Consider the following 16,247-nt stretch of genomic DNA (forward strand, 5'->3'; position numbering starts at 1 on the left):
CAGAAAAATTTCAGGTCTAGAAAACCAGTCATTTATGCCTTTATTTAAAATATTACTGGCACATTTGTGTTTAATATACCTTAGAAAAAACTCCAAGCTTCAAGATTTATTTTTCATATTTATTTTACTTCTTTGATAGATCATAAATTTTAAAATAATGAAGACTAATTATAATTATTCTTTTAAAAAAGGGGAGGTGAGTTCTTGAGCAATTCCACATGACGTCTTTATGGAAAAGTCTGAAGTGTTTTGGCAAGGAGAGGGGTATGTTGCAATCAGGACAATACCAGTTTGTTTCTTTCCTGCTTGTTTTACGAGTAAATTCTCTCATCTTTTCCAAACAAAACTTGGAAACCTCTGTTGGTCGCTGCTTCAACATGAGATTCATCTGTGAAATTATAGTACGGTAAATGAAACAGTAAATTATAATTGCAGCAGCAGTATCTGTAGCAACAACATCAGTGATGAAAAAATTGTAACAGACTGTAGTTTATCTGAATATGAATCTTCTTCAGACTGTTTCCTCTCAGATATTCCTCCCTGTGATGCATTATCATTTAATTCTTTCTCTTGAGCATCCAGAATTTTTTGCTCACCCAACAAATATGGCATATTTGTAGCAGAATTACAGCAAACTGTGAAACTACAACATTGACTCAGACAGTCACAACATCTGCTCTTATGTATGTGTATCTAGGGTTGGTGGGAGGATGAGTGGCTGGAAGGGACAGACAATAAGCTCTGCCGCGTAAAGCCCACAATGCGGCTGTGGCATACCTTCATCCAGCCATGTCGACAGGACAAGGTCCTCCTTACTCATCTTTGCATAGCCCACAGCCCTATGACGTTTGGCTTCTTGCTCCTGTGAGAGGCTCCTCCAGTGCGTGGTGCTTGTAGCGTACAGATCACTGTGCACCACATTTTATTGGACTGTGTTTTATTTTCTGACCAGTGGGCCACGGAGGATTTGCCGATGGATCTGCCCTCTATTTTAGGTAACATTCAAACCAAAATAGAGCTTTAAAATTTTTTGAGTTGTCCAGCATTTTTCCCAAGATTTTAGGGAGATGATTTTAATGTGCTGATGGAGTCACTGGCTCACCCATGTTTTTTATAAATGGTCAGCCAGTGATGTTTCCTTATGTCTTTCTGTTACCTCCTTTACTTCTATTTTAATTTTCTTCATTTATACTTTTACTCTTTCTCCATTGGTTTAGCAAATGTTATATACAGTTACCCATGAACCATGGACCTTGCCGTTCGTGGGGAGGCTTGCATGCCTCAGTGATACAGTTACCCGTACCGTAGGTGCAACAACAACGGAGGGGTATCTGTTGAGAGGCCAGGCAAACGTGTGGTTCCTGAAGAGGGGCAGCAACCTTTTCAGTAGTTGCAGGAGCAACGGTCTGGATGATCGAATGATCTGGCCTTGTAACACTAACCAAAACAGCCTTGCTGTGCTGGTACTGCGAACGGCTGAAAGCAAGGGGAAACAACAGCTGTAATTTTTCCGTAGGGCATGCAGCTTTACTGTATGGTTAAATGATGATGGTGTCCTCTTGGGTAAAATATTCCAGAGATAAAATAGTCCTCCATTCTGATCTCTGGGCAGGGAATACTCAGGAGGACGTTGTTATCAGGAGAAAGAAAACTGGCATTCTACAGATCGGAGTGTGGAATGTCAGATCCCTTAATCGGGCAGGTAGGTTAGAAAATTTAAAAAGGGAAATAGATAGGTTAAAGTTAGATATAGTGTGAATGAGTGAAGTTCGGTGGCAGGAGGAACAAGACTTCTGGTCAGGTGAATACAGGGCTATAAATACAAAATCAAATAGGGGTAATGCAGGAGTAGGTTTAATAATGAATAGGAAAATAGGAATGCGGGTAAGCTACTACAAACAGCATAGTGAACGCATTATTGTGGCCAAGATAGATAAGAAGCCCACGCATACCACAGGAGTACAAGTTTATATGCCAACTAGCTCTGCAGGTGACGAAGAGATTGATGAAATGTATGATGAAATAAAAGAAATTATTCAGATAGTGAAGGGAGATGAAAATTTAATAGTCATGGGTGACTGGAACTCGATAATAGGAAAAGGAAGAGCAGGAAAGTAATAGGTGAATATGGAATGGGAGTAAGGAATGAAAGAGGAAGCCGCCTGGTAGAATTTTGCACAGAGCGTAACTTAATCATAGCTAACGCTTGGTTCAAGAATCATAAAAGAAGGTTGTATACATGGAAGAATCCTGGAGATACTGGAAGGTCTCAGATAAATTATATTATGGTAAGACAGAGATTCAGGAACCAGGTTTTAAATTGTAAGACATTTCAAGGGGCAGATGTGGACTCTGACCACAATATGTTGCTTATGAACTGTAGATTAAAGCTGAAGAAACTGCAAAAAGGTGGGAATTTAAGGAGATGGTACCTGGATAAACTGCCTGAACCAGAGGTTGTAGAGAGCTTCATGGAGAGCATTAGGGATCAATCGACAAGAATGGGGGAAAGAAATACAGTAGAAGAAGAATGGGTAGCTTTGAGAGACTAAATAGTGAAGGTAGCAGAGGATCAAGGTGAAAAGACAAGGGCTAAGAGAAATCATTGGCTAACAGAAGAGATATTGAATTTAACTGATGAAGGGAGGAAATATAAAAATGCAGTAAATGAAGCAGGCAAAAAGGAATACAAATGTGTCAAAAATGAGATTGACAGGAAGTGCAAAATGGCTAAGCGGGGATGGATAGAGGAAAAATGTAAGAATGTGGAGGTGCATATCACTAGGGGGTAAGATAGATACTGCCTACAGGAAAATTAAAGAGATCTTTGGATAAAAGAGAACCACTTGCATGAATATCAAGAGTTCAGAGGGAAACCCAGTTCTAAGCAAAGAAGGGAAAGCAGAAAGGTGGAAGGAGTATACAGAGGGTCTAAACAAGGGTGATGTTCTTGAGGACAATATTATAGAAATAGAAGAGAATGAAGATGAAGATGAAATAGGAGATATGATCATGTGTGAAGAGTTTGACAGAGCACTGAAAGACTTTAGTCAAAACAAGGCCCCGGGAGTAGACAACATTCCATTAGAACTATTGACAGCCTTGGGGGAGCCAGGCTTATTCAAACTCTACCATCTAGTGAGCAAGATGTATGACACAGGCGAAATACCCTCAAACTTCAAGAAGAATATAATAATTCCAAACCCAAAGAAAGCAAGTGAACGGAGTGGACAGTGTCTTGAAAGGAGGATATAAGATGAACATCAACAAAAGCAAAACGAGGATAATGGAATGTATTCGAATTAAATTGGGTGACGCTGCAGAGTTAGATTAGGATATGAGACACTTAAAGTAGTAAATGAGTTTTGCTATTAGGGGAGCAAAATAACTGATGATGGTCAAAGTAGAGAGGATATAAAATGTAGACTGGCAATGGCAAGGAAAGCGTTTCTGAAGAAGAGAAATTTGTTAACATCGAGTATTGATTTAAGTGTCAGGAAGTCGTTTCTGAAAGTATTTGTATGGAGTGTAGCCATGTATGGAAGTGAAACGTGGATGATAAATAGTTTAGACAAGAAGAGAAAAGAAGCTTTTGAAATGTGGTGCTCCAGGAGAATGCTGAAGATTAAATGGGTAGATCACATAACTAATGAGGAGGTATAGAATAGAATCGGAGAGAAGAGAAATTTGTGGCACACCTTGACTAGAAGAAGGGATCGGTTGGTAGGACATATTCTGAGCCCTCAAGGGATCACCAATTTAGTATTGGAGGGCAGTGTGGAGGGTAAAAATCATAGAAGGAGACCAAGAGATGAATACATTAAGCAGATTCAGAAGGATGTATGTTGCAGTAGGTACTGGGAGATGAAGAACCTTGCACAGGATAAAGCAGCATGGAGAGCTGCATCAAACCAGTCTCTGGACTGAAGACCACAATAACAAGAACAACAACATATAGAGTGATTGTGTGGTCAGTTTGAGTGCATGTGTGTGCAACAATTTTAGAGATTTTTATTCACATTCGTTTGTTTTAATGAGTGTAAGGCTGCTAATAATGTCACCGTTGAGCATCCACAAGCTCCAGACATGCACACACCTCTTATGTTTGCTTCTGTTTCTTTCAAAGTAATACTAGAAATTGGCAACAGAACGCAGCACCGGTCAGTGGACTGGTAGTGAGAGTCTGTACATGGTTCTCGTATAAATTGAGTCCATTTTTCGAGTGATAGGTAGATTACATGTAAAGAAGTTATGGCCCGAGATATTCTTGGGTGTGGTCTTAAGAATAAAACATTGTGGCCCAAGTTATTCACCATCTTGGTTACCAAAGTGTTAAGGAATGGTATTTGCCTAGAACTCTTGGGCTGTCACACAACATGAGTACAGGGCCTGACTTGATTCAAAATCAAATGATTCAACACGTGATCCTCTCGGGGGCTAAAATCCTTTTCGTGAATAAGTGCATGGTGAGACTGATACCCCAAACCACTGCAATTCACCCTCTCTCTGTATGATTGCATCAGTGACATTGTGTAAGACATCTCTAACATGTTCATCCACTCTGCTGGAAATAATGCTCCCTTTTCTACAGGCCCTCCTCCATCACCAGCCAATGCCATTGTGGACCAAAGACATTGAAACACCTGTTCTGAACAGTTGAGAGGCCTTATAATTTCTCAAATTACACCCTTCACAGACCACCCTTCCCTCTTTTGATCAGCTTTGTGCTAAGGCTCGCTGTCTGATTAAATGCAGTAAGAAGGAATGTTTGGAGCTCTACATTTCCTCTTTGGGAACTTATGCTCCTTCATCCCAGTTATGAACTGAATTCCTTAGTCTTCTGGACTGCCAAAGATCAACGACTGTTTTGGGGTCTCCTCCTTCATGGTGGCATTTCTACTGAAATGTTGGTTCTCACTGAATGCCTTGCGATCCTCTTTGCGACAGTTTTGGCCACCTCTTGCCTGCAGCTTTTGAAAACATGAAAGACAAATTGAAGATTTATCCCTATCCTTTATCCCCCATTATGATGATATATAATGGCCCTTTCACTGATTGGAAAGTGCTTTAGGCTCTTGACTCGTCACATGATAGGGCCTCAGGCCATAATGCCATTCTTAATCAGATGATCCAACAGCTGAATGTTACTCAAAGTGTCCATCTATTCATGGTGTTGAAATGTATTTTCCTTCCATAATGGTGAGATAATATCTTCATTTTAATCCTTAAACCTGACAAAATCATAATGTCATCAACACCTATTAACCAGTTAGTCTCACCAATGTGCTCTGCAAACTGCTTGGAAGGATACTAGCCTGAGGATTATGGTATGCTCTTGAATCGCAGGGCGTTTTGACCGTCCTGTCAGTGTGGTTTCCAGGAGGCACAATCCACAATTGGGTTGGAAACAGCAATCCAACAGCATTTTTGTGAAGACCAGCACCTAATGACCATGTTTTTTGATCTATGTAAGGCATAAAACGCCACTTGGTGGTACCATATTTTATTCGTTCTCCAGGACTGGGGCTTTTGAGACTGCCAAACAATTTTTTGTGTCAGTTTTTATCCAATCACTTGTTAAGCTGCAGAGTTGCTACACCCCTCAGCTCCCCACAGATCCAAGAAAATGACATCCTGTAGGGCTCTGTGCTGAGTGTTCCACTTTTCCTTATCATCATAAGTGAGCTAGTGACTTTTGTTGGACCAACAGTCTCTGGTGCACTGTTTGTCAATGACTGTTGCATTTGGTAGAACCCCCAATTTGTTGCCTGGGCTGAATGCCAGCACCAGGCCATCATCTGAAAGACCTATACTTGGATCGTTTCCCTGGCTTCTAATTCTCTCCCACAAAAATGTGAGTCATGCGTTACTGTCATACTTCACTCTATCCTAACCCAGAACTCTAACTTGAGTTCCCAGCACTTGGGCATTGTTGCACAATCTCAATTTTTGGGACTTAATGATAAAAAGCTGACACAGCTGCCCATATATGTCAACTTAGGACTAGCTGCAAGAAAGTTGAATACACTCTGCTTCCTTTCCTAACCTCTTGAAGGGGTGGATTCTTCTTCTTCTTCTTCTTCTCCTCTCTGCCTGTATTAGACATTTGCCTGTTTCACCCTTTGTGTTGAAATTATTGATTTTTACGCATTTTCCTCAGCCTTCCTAAAGATCTTCTACCCACTGGGTAATGATTCATCATTAATTTTAGTATTCTATCATTTTTGTTCTTGTGACATTGCCCTTCTAGTTGTTCATCTATACCAAAATCTGCTCTTTTAAGCTTTTCACTCCCAGTACTTCTCTGATGTCAGCATTCTTCCTCCTATCAGGTTATGTGTACCCAGCTACTCTTCTTAAGAATCACATGTCCAGCACTTGATTTCTTTGTTCCTTTTGTTGTTACATTTCTTGACTCACTACTGTATGCCATGTTTGATACTGATAGTTTTGTGGACCTTAAGTACATTTTACTACCAAAGTTTAGTTCTGAGACACTTTTCTGTGAGGAAAGTGCCCCCCCCCCTCCCTCCCCCAAATTGTAAAGCATTGAAATATGTCATAAAGTCCTTCACCTGTCTCCTCTTGAGTGTACTCACAGAATGACTGGACATGATTTCTGCCGGGCTATACCCAGATTACTGGTACAGGTAATCCAATTCCAAGAACCTTTTTTGCAACAGCTTCCTCTCATTTCTCTGAGAATGCCAATGTATGGAAGTATTTTGTACTGATGGCTTTAAAGATGCAGGAAAGATGGGATATGCGTTTATGCCTGCTGAAGCACAGGAATGCCACACTTCACCACAGGCCTGCAATGCCTTGATGGAGAAAATGGCGACTATTGTCACAGTCCTTGATTCATCAAGAAGAAAACTCACTCTTTCCTGCTATGCTGTGTGACACTGAGTAGTCTGGAAGTATCCACCCATGCTACTCTAACAGCCCCCCCATTCCCCTTCCTCCCTCCCTCTCTCTCTCTCTCTCTCTCTCTCTCTCTCTCTCTCTCCATTGTGTCTGCTATCAGTTGCTTTCTTTATGATCCCAGCTGTACTGCATTTACACCATCTAGGAGACTGGTGCTGTGTACATTTACTCTGTCCATTTGTCACAGAAAGACACTACTGTTTTATGCTAGCTTTGTATTCATCATACCAGTCTGACTCACGGTGTTTTCCTGTGCAGTGAGACACTTCCCAAAGTGACTGTGGCACTTCACTGATGGTGTCTCACATTCTTATAGCATTCCATCCTTACTGCTCTTTGATGAACACGAGTTTTAAAGTGTCTTACCCAAAATATTGACAATGCCACAAAAATATAGTCACAAAAGCTTCACACTTTTTCTGGGGGGTGGGGGGGGGGGGGGGGCGTGAGCAGTTGTGAGAAGGGTGTTTCTCACAGCAAGCAAGCACATGGGAGCCTGCCTCATTTGCTGGTCAGATTGTTGCCTTGTGCCGTGCTTTTATCATCTGACATGTCTCTTTTTGTTATTTGCTTCACTCTTAGTTCCAAAAGTCTTTTTACTTACATTTGTCTCCATCAAAAGGAGTTGTTTGCTTTATATGGTACTCACATTTATTGACAGTCACATGTTTGCAGGGAGAGGGTCAGAGTAGCAGCCACTTGCTGTGGAGGATGAGTCCGAGGTCCACTCCCCCCCAAACCCCTCCCCCGACATCTGCATCTGCGACACACATACATGTTTGCCTGAATTTGTGCATCTTTTTGTATTATTTGAAATCACTGTTAACTCCTAACATTGCCTTTGTTGTCAATATATTGTCCTTATTTTTCCTTTCATCTTTTTAAAAATTGTTATTTGCCATATCATGGTCTCACTCATATTTAAGGTTGACGGTGGGTTGCGGGTTGTAACAGTGTGTGTATTTAGGTGAGCTAATCAGCTGCTCAGAACTGCTGAACACTAGTGTACCCATGGCTCAGGACAGACCACCGCAGCTGTTCTAGGAAAGCCAGGTACTTCAGCAAAAGACCTGATGTGAGTTAATCCCACTACGGGAAATTTTGGCACCAGATGGTCTCTTAGGAAGACAGACAATGCTCTAAGAAATGCCAGAGTGCTAGACAATCTTAAAGGTGGCTAAGTTACAGCTCTCTAAACTTTGACAATGAATCACAGTTACATATTAACGCAAATCTGAATACATCGGCGATCTCAGTTAAATGAGATGCATCCAGTGACACAACAATACTTCAGTATCTTTAAAACTACAGAAGTTAATATTTCACAGTGAATAAACATTTACTCAGTGCACCTCCAAATCAACAATTTTTAACTGATTCCTGCGATTTCAGCAAACGGTATCTCAGGTGATAGCATTCCACTATAGCTATGCCCTCAAAGCTATTATATGTATCTATTTTACTTTTTGATTGATGATGTCTTTTATATCTTTTACATTATACAAATGTTTGTCAGAACATCGTATTCTCCACATTTACACAGCTAATGAATACAGCAGGAATACCTCACATACTGTCACAGTTGTATATTTACTTAATGAATAGTTTACGAATTTGCAAGTAACTTTATTTAAGTGTTGAATGTAAGCGCTATTAAAAAACTTTTGTTATATAAAAGTGTGTCAGTCACATTTGTTAGTGAATGACACAATTGAAAAGAGAACCAAAAGATGCTTCTGTCAGAAGGGCATAAACAACTGTTTAAACTAAATTTATCAAAGATTTATTGTCACTTGACATGAGTACACTTCCACAAGAATAATAGCTTATTTATTTATGAACAAATCTTTATTTGTAATTCTTGTGAATGATTTGAGTGTGACTGTATATTTATAACATTTCTGTATTTAAATATTGTTGTAATATATTAGTTTAGTCTGGAAAGTGGTCATGATGAGTCATATCATGTTTGTAGAATATAAGAATGATGAATTTTTGGTGGGGATGGCCTTCAGCCAGTGGAAAAGCAGACAGTAGTGAAACACTAGCGGAGTCAACTGGAGACTGGGACTTAAGAGTGAAAAGCGATTGTGGACACTTTTACACGAATTCTGGAAGGAGGCAGACCTGCCCATGGTAATGACTAGTATTCAATTGTGGAGATGTTTGATTCTGGGCAGTGAACGGCTGCTACCATACTTTATCTTCAGAAAGAATGTTATGTCTGGAGAGGTCTGAAAGTGCTCCAGATAGGACTCCAACTATTTCTCCTTGATTTACGGAACTGAGTATGAGTTACTATTCTTTGTATTGTGTGTATTAATTTGTGAATCATCATGTTGAACTCTGAAATATTTTGTGCTGGTGAATAATTTGTGTATTGTGTTCACAAAATGGACTTCGTTTTCTCATATCTTTGATGGCTATTTAGTCTGGGGAATTTGCTACCACTCTCGTAATGCTCTCAACGTGACATTTCTGCATTTCATAAGGGGGTATTTGTCTGTTTTTTAACTAAATATTGTAGGACCACCACTCATTTATTTGAGATGTCCTTTCTTGAATAAACAAAATATTCAACATAATTCTCTGTCGTTTCCATCGGTTCCAGACATTAGACTAGAACTATTATTATTAGATTATTCATTTAACTTATATTTTGTATTTATGTGTATTTTATTAATTGCAATTCTTGCCAGTGGATAGACAATTTGACTGCAGGATCACAGCGATTGGTTATTATTTGCAGCAAATTAGCTGCGGGGCATGAAAGCAAGACATATGCAGCTCGACCCTGTGACTACATCGAGCTATTCTTTTTAAACAGAGCGAAGCATAGCCCACATATGTAAGGTATGAGCAATATTAGGCAAGTCACAACTGGTTTGCTCATATGGGATGCTGTTTGGGCACTGTCACAGGATAGAGAAAAGGGTGGGGTGCCTCTCAACACAAATATGTCCTGAGGGATCTCAATTTGCCTCAGGCATACACACCTACCCAATTTTTGGCCCCTTTATACATTTCATAGTGTTGATTTTATTTCTTAACACTGTCATTGTTCTGTATGTGTCTTTCTTGCTATTTTCCATATGGCATGGTACACACTTGTATGAATGGAGTTTCATCTTACAGCAGAGAACAAAGGTTCATCTTAACAGCAGAGAACAAAGGTTCGCATTAACACGGCGGTGATAATACTAAATATGGAGTGGGTAACCATTAAATTTGGTGCCCAGCAAGTTTTGGCACTTGACCCACTTACTCATTCATACCAGGCACAGCCAGAAGAATGAGGAACAGGTTTACACAGAATCACAACAAACAGCTGAACCCAATCATGCAACACATAAGAATGACTTGCAGGTCTCAGAAGTAGAGGTCAGTGGGCACACACTGAATGGGGCATCCAGTTGGATAACAAACTAGTTACTCTATGATGTTGATGAGTCAACCAAAAAGCTCAGTTCTGCCAGTGTTGCATTTAAAAGTCTTCCCACTGTGTTGACTTGCAGATAGGATTTCAAGCATACATTGTATACTTTCACTCAAAACTGTCCTGTAACAAAACATTCTCAGAAAATCTGGCCAAGGTCAAAAAATTATTTATTCTACAGAAATTTATAGTAAGAATATTGTGAAATATTGATAACCAAACCTCTTCAGGTGCCTACGGATTCTTGCTATTGCATGCCAATAAATTGACTCCCACGTGATGAATTTACTATGCACTGTGTAACTACGTAATCCTTTTGGCCAACGGATTTTGGCCATCATCATTTCAAGTCCATTTATGTAGCCATAAAACATATGAGCTGACCATCTTTAGTGAGAAGCAGGTTATTGCCAAGTATGCCAATAATGTTGCCAGAACCTTTACTGCCCAGTCATTGACCAGTATTTGTGTCATCATGTAACATCATCTGCACTTTGAAAAACTCAAACCACATCCTTCATCAACACTTTGGCTGCCTCTCATTTTGCCTTATGGTTAGAGATATCCTACCCAAAATCCTGCCACCATCACCCAAATATTGTTCCATTGTCCACAAAATCTTTGAAGTTGGCCCTATCCTAGTTCATCCTTAGGCTAACATTGTAACCCAGGTGCAAGATCAGTCTTGTAGATCCAGTCAGTCACAAGCATTGCCTGTTCTATAGAACATAGGGCCATGTATGAAAACAGCCATGTTACATATCGGCTGTGCTGCAAACGTTGCAGAATTGTGTATTGGGATGTCTGCCAATTGCCCAACAGCAAACTGTGGTGACCCATAAACTTAACCACCAAGTTTTACTACAACACACGCCAAGTCATGGCGGCATTACGACTCTTCCTTCCAGTCATGATGGCATTACAACTCTTCCTTCCAGTACCAGCTCATCTTAACTACATGAATGAGATCAAACAATGGAAAATCCAGGATGGACTGTAACAATATAGTGAAAAGGATAGTTGTCACTCACCATATAGTGGAGATGATGAGTCACATATAGGCACAACAAAAAGTCCGTCAGAAAGTGAGCTTTTGGCCAACAAGGCCTTCGTCAGAAATAGTCAACACAGCCAGAGACTGTGGTCATGTGTGTATGAGTTGCATTTGCGTTCGCATGTGTGTGTGTTTCTTTTTTTTTGTCTGTTTCTTTTTGTTGTACCTATCTACGACTCAGCATCTCCACTATATGGTGAGTAGCTACATGGGTGAGACCTATTCCACCATCATATCCTATGTCTTGCAGTTCCCCTCTCCATCTGTTAGTCGCCTTCCCGTGCATTCACTTTTACTTTTCTGTCATTTTTCACACCACTCATCCCATATCCAGACACTGCACCTACTTTTCTGCCCCCCCCCCCCCCCCCACAACCAACCTTTTCTACCCATAACATCCACTTTCTCAGTCTGTCTCCTCTCTCTGCTTAGTGAATATCTAAATCCAAAAAGAATAAGTACGTTACTATATGCCTTTATCAATCATCAACCTATGAGCAATTTTGCTCTTCACATTTTTGTTTATATTAAATTCTTAAATATAATAATGGAAAAAATGGGAACTGTCTAAATTAAAAATTTCTTTTATTATGTTGGTGGCAACTGGTTTTGGTTGTCACAACTATAATCTGACTGAATGGTGGCCAATATCATATATTGATCTGGTGCTTGGATCAACAGTATGCTCCCAAAAGATGGCCACCCAGCAGTGATGGCTGTCTTTTGGTAGTACATATTTGTTCATAGCACTGGCTCATAATTTGGTCTGTGGAAATCAATTTTGTTCAGATAATGGTTACGATAACCAGGACCAGTCACCACCAGTAGAAAGAAAAGAAATTGTGACTGACCATTATTGTTTATTCTTACACAAGAAAAAAATTGCTAAAATTCCAATATGATGACAATATTTCTTAAATATAATGGTTATATTGATAGTAACTAGTTACAGTAAAAACACAAAAAAATACCTGGGTGTAGAGGGAAAAGAGCAGCAACAGACCCTGTGGGAGAGAACATGGAAATGAGGAAAGAGATTGGTTAGTGTAAGTTGAGACCAAATAAAAATGGGTACGTATTGGAGAGCCAGTCCCACTTTCAAAATTTAGAAGCACTTATTTTGGGAAACGAGACTTAAACAACTCAAGCTGTGAGACAGGTTCTTGCAGTTATTCCTTCAGTGTCATAAAAACAATGTCTGCAACTGGGTATGTCCTCTTTAAGGACCTTCAACATATTTCCATTTGTAGTTGCAGTGTATGGCGGGTCGTGGCCCATCGAACACAAGCCGGTGTGAGGTGGAGGTTACACCATTAAGTTAAGTAACGGTTTAGACTTTGTACATATGTACTGTTTGTGTTTCCCTTTTTTCGTTTATAAATGTATAGCCATGATGTTCTTTTAATAATTGACAAAGGTCTTTTTAGGCACTTGTGGGTTTTATTGTTCTGAAGAAGGTGTAGTTATCTACTCCGAAACCTAGGTAAACACTAGGTGCTTTTTTCGCAGTCGAGGCGGGTTTCTAGTTTTTTAATATATGTCCTCTTTTGTCTTGAATAGAATCAATAATTTTTTCTTTCATTTTTTAATATAATCTTTTTTCACATTTTCTTTCTATTAGTGTATTTAAATGACAAATATTTCCATTGTATATGATGTATCATAAGTCTGAACTAATATGTATATCACATATCATGTTGTAGCAAAATTTTGGTAGATTGTAAATACTTTTTAATTAAAGGAGACCACTCACTGAAAAGCAGAAGCATTGAGTTGTTGAAATACAAAGAGAAAGAAAACTTGCTAGCTTTTAGAGTAATCCCGTTATGAGCTAGAGTAAAACAAATGTGCACGCACAACCCCCCCCCCCCCCCCCCCCCCCCCTCCGACACACACACACACACACACATATATATATCTATGATGCCCCTACATGGTGCTGTGTGTGTGTGTTTTCTGGGTGTATTTTACTCTCACTTGTGAAAGATATTAGTGAAAGCTAGCAGGTTTTCTTTCTTTTTGTGTGTGCTCATCAACAATTCAACATTCTGCTTTTTGGTGAGTGATCTCTTTTATTCCAGAAGTATTTACACATCATATATTACTCATTTATGCATATGAATTGTCTACAACTTTCAAATCTGCTTTTTTACAGTGGAAATATATCTCTTTCTAGGAAGATGACATAAACTCAGCCAGTAACAAGTCCTTGAAACATGGTGTCAACTGAAGTAAACACTGAACAGAATACTATAAATGTTGACTGGGAAAGATTTGGTTTGGGAGATAACACACAGAGAAATAATGCTACTGAAAGAAGCAGAGGTCAAGGGACTAGTCAAAGAACATATGATACAGAATATCAGTTTGGTCCAGGAGGTCATCAAGCATCTAATGCAAATGAGCTGTTTGCTGAAGAACAAGTAATTCATATTAATGTTTGAAAATATAATGTAACTGGATAGATAAAAAATCTACTAACCAAGTGGAAAACGTATTAAGTTTGCAAGCTTTCACAGCCAGTGGCTCCTTCTTCTGGCAGGAGGGTTGAAGGGGAAGGAAGAAGGATGAAGGGAAAGGACTGGTGAGGTTTAGGAAAAGGGGTAGAATTCAGAAAAGTCACCAAGAAGACTGGGTCAGGGGAGACTTACTGGATGGGATTGGAAGGAAAGACTGATTGTTGGGGGCTGCACTGGATGAGATTTGAAATATTTATCCAGTAAGTCTCCCCTGACCTGGGGCTCTGGGTGACATTTTCAGATTCCACCCCTTTTCCTAAATCTTGTCAGTCCTTTTCCTTCACTTCTTCTAAGAAGAATCACCAGCTGATTACCCACCTGCACAGGAAGTGCCCAGTGGATTGAGCACAAACTGGAAGACATGGAGGATGCTGAATAGATTAAGGACAGGGGTGGTCTCAGTGAAGACAAATATGATTAGGTGGAGTCTTGGAACCATGGATGATAAGTGTGACTGTGGCACTGTGCAGGATATGGAGCATCTGCTCGCCTGCCAAAACTGCCCTTACAGGTGCAATCCTGATGATTTATAGCTGGTAGTTTCTGGACATGAATAAGTAAAGCAAGTTCATTCACCCCTCTTCCTTCCCCTTCGACCCTTCTGCTGGAAGAAGGAGTCACTGGTTATGGAAGCTTGCAAACTTTAATACCTTTTATATGTGTATTTTTTTGCTGTTGCTTGGTGAGTAGATGTCCTATCCATTCTACTACAATATATTTTCAAAAACTGATTATTTTCATATTAATGTTTGTTATTTTATTTATTTTGTGTTTAATCTTGATGTAGACTCCCTCATAAAGAAAACAAGTAGCTGTAAAAATAAAGTGAAAAAAATGTGTTATATTCTTTGAATTGATTATGATAATATAATGTTTAATTTTGTAATAAACTTACTGAAACAGCATTGCGCTTATGAGGCACAGTTATGTCTGAAAATCACTTGTAACAGTATTATGAAAAGGAAAGTTGCCATTCACCATATAGCAGATATGCTGAGTTGCAGATTTCACAAATAAAGCATTCGGCCAGTAAGGCCTTCGTCAAAAATAGACGAAACACACACACACACACACACACACACACACACACACACACACACACACACACACACACACAAAATGTGTGTGTGAGCTGCGTTTGTATGAGTGTGTGTCTGTGTGTCGTCTATTTTTGATGAAGCCCGAAAGCTTTATTTGTGACAGTTCCTTTTGTTGTCCTATATGGTGAGTGGCAACTTTCCTTTACATGATAATGTTTCATTCTATCCTGAATTTTCCATTGTTTGATCTTTTTAGTTGTGATATATTGGTCTTGCTTTCCTTCATACTGCATTGGAAGATGATGATAGGAAAATAAAGACTAATGTTACACTTCCCCTCTGATAAAATTGTGTTCAGTATCTATTAATAAAAAAGCAAAAACTGGTTTTGTGGTTGTAAACCACTTTCCAAACATCAAGGATCTGATTCATTAAGATAACTTTGCTGTTATTAGTAGGCACTTTAAAAGTGCTTCTGATGGTGATTTTAGCTCACATATCTTCCACCTGTTTTTAAATTTTGTTGTTTTTATACTTTCCTTCACAGATTAATTATGTGGTAGCTCTTTCCTTCTCACTGTATGTAAATTCTGTGTTATTCTTCTTTCATGGTTGCTTTTAAAACTGTCTTCAGGTATGACCAATATGTTTTCATAATGTCTTTTACAGATTGACAGATACATTTAAATACAGTTTATTTAGCCCCATAAAATGATTTCATCACCAAGAAGTAACTTATTTGACAGCATAGCATGCAATATATCAAGTGTTACATACTGGTAGGACTCTGAGAACGTAATATCTTGATGGCATTCCGTTTGTGGATATTACAGTGGCCTCTCATTCATTTGGAATAAAGTTATAAAGTTTTCCTCTTCATTCCAAAGTGTTTATTCATTGTAATTTACACTTTTGTCCAGCCTCACAGTCACAATGTGACAGGTGCAACTTACCATTAAAAGACTAGATGAATGTGCATAAAATACAGTTTCTATTTTCTTCTTAATAAATGATACTTAAATTTGGACCTTTCATGACATTATTTTAACCAATCAGAGCTCTAAATAGGGGCACTATTTTACATTTAAATGAATCTACATAATTTCTGGGACTTGTTTTGTGAGAAATTAAATTGGTTACCTCATCTGAAACACACAATAACAAGTTGCATATAATCACCAAGCATTTGTAAAATATTACTTTGTTGATAGTCTGTGTAGACCAGCATAGGTCTCCTGTCACAAGATGATAGTTACTACACATCTGGGCAA

At 39.1% G+C, this 16,247-nt stretch overlaps 1 protein-coding gene across 5 annotated transcripts in view; it reads left to right on the forward strand.

Annotated features, from left to right (window-relative positions):
* LOC124717142 (solute carrier family 12 member 8) overlaps nucleotides 1-16,247 on the forward strand; it is a 195,524-nt gene that overhangs the window by 35,176 nt on the left and 144,101 nt on the right. For 3 of the 5 annotated variants that reach the window (XM_047243930.1, XM_047243896.1, XM_047243913.1), the window contains exon 2: nucleotides 13,594-13,840. In XM_047243930.1, coding sequence (XP_047099886.1) covers nucleotides 13,634-13,840 — 207 coding nt within the window. In that variant the 5' untranslated portion in view covers nucleotides 13,594-13,633. Of the gene's footprint in view, nucleotides 1-9,676; nucleotides 9,781-13,572; nucleotides 13,841-16,247 lie in introns of those variants that run through there. The other 2 variants (XM_047243923.1, XM_047243905.1) reach the window with 2 other exon arrangements.

The sequence above is a fragment of the Schistocerca piceifrons genome, chromosome 1 (assembly GCF_021461385.2).
Source record: "Schistocerca piceifrons isolate TAMUIC-IGC-003096 chromosome 1, iqSchPice1.1, whole genome shotgun sequence".
Taxonomy (NCBI): Eukaryota; Metazoa; Arthropoda; class Insecta; order Orthoptera; family Acrididae; genus Schistocerca; species Schistocerca piceifrons.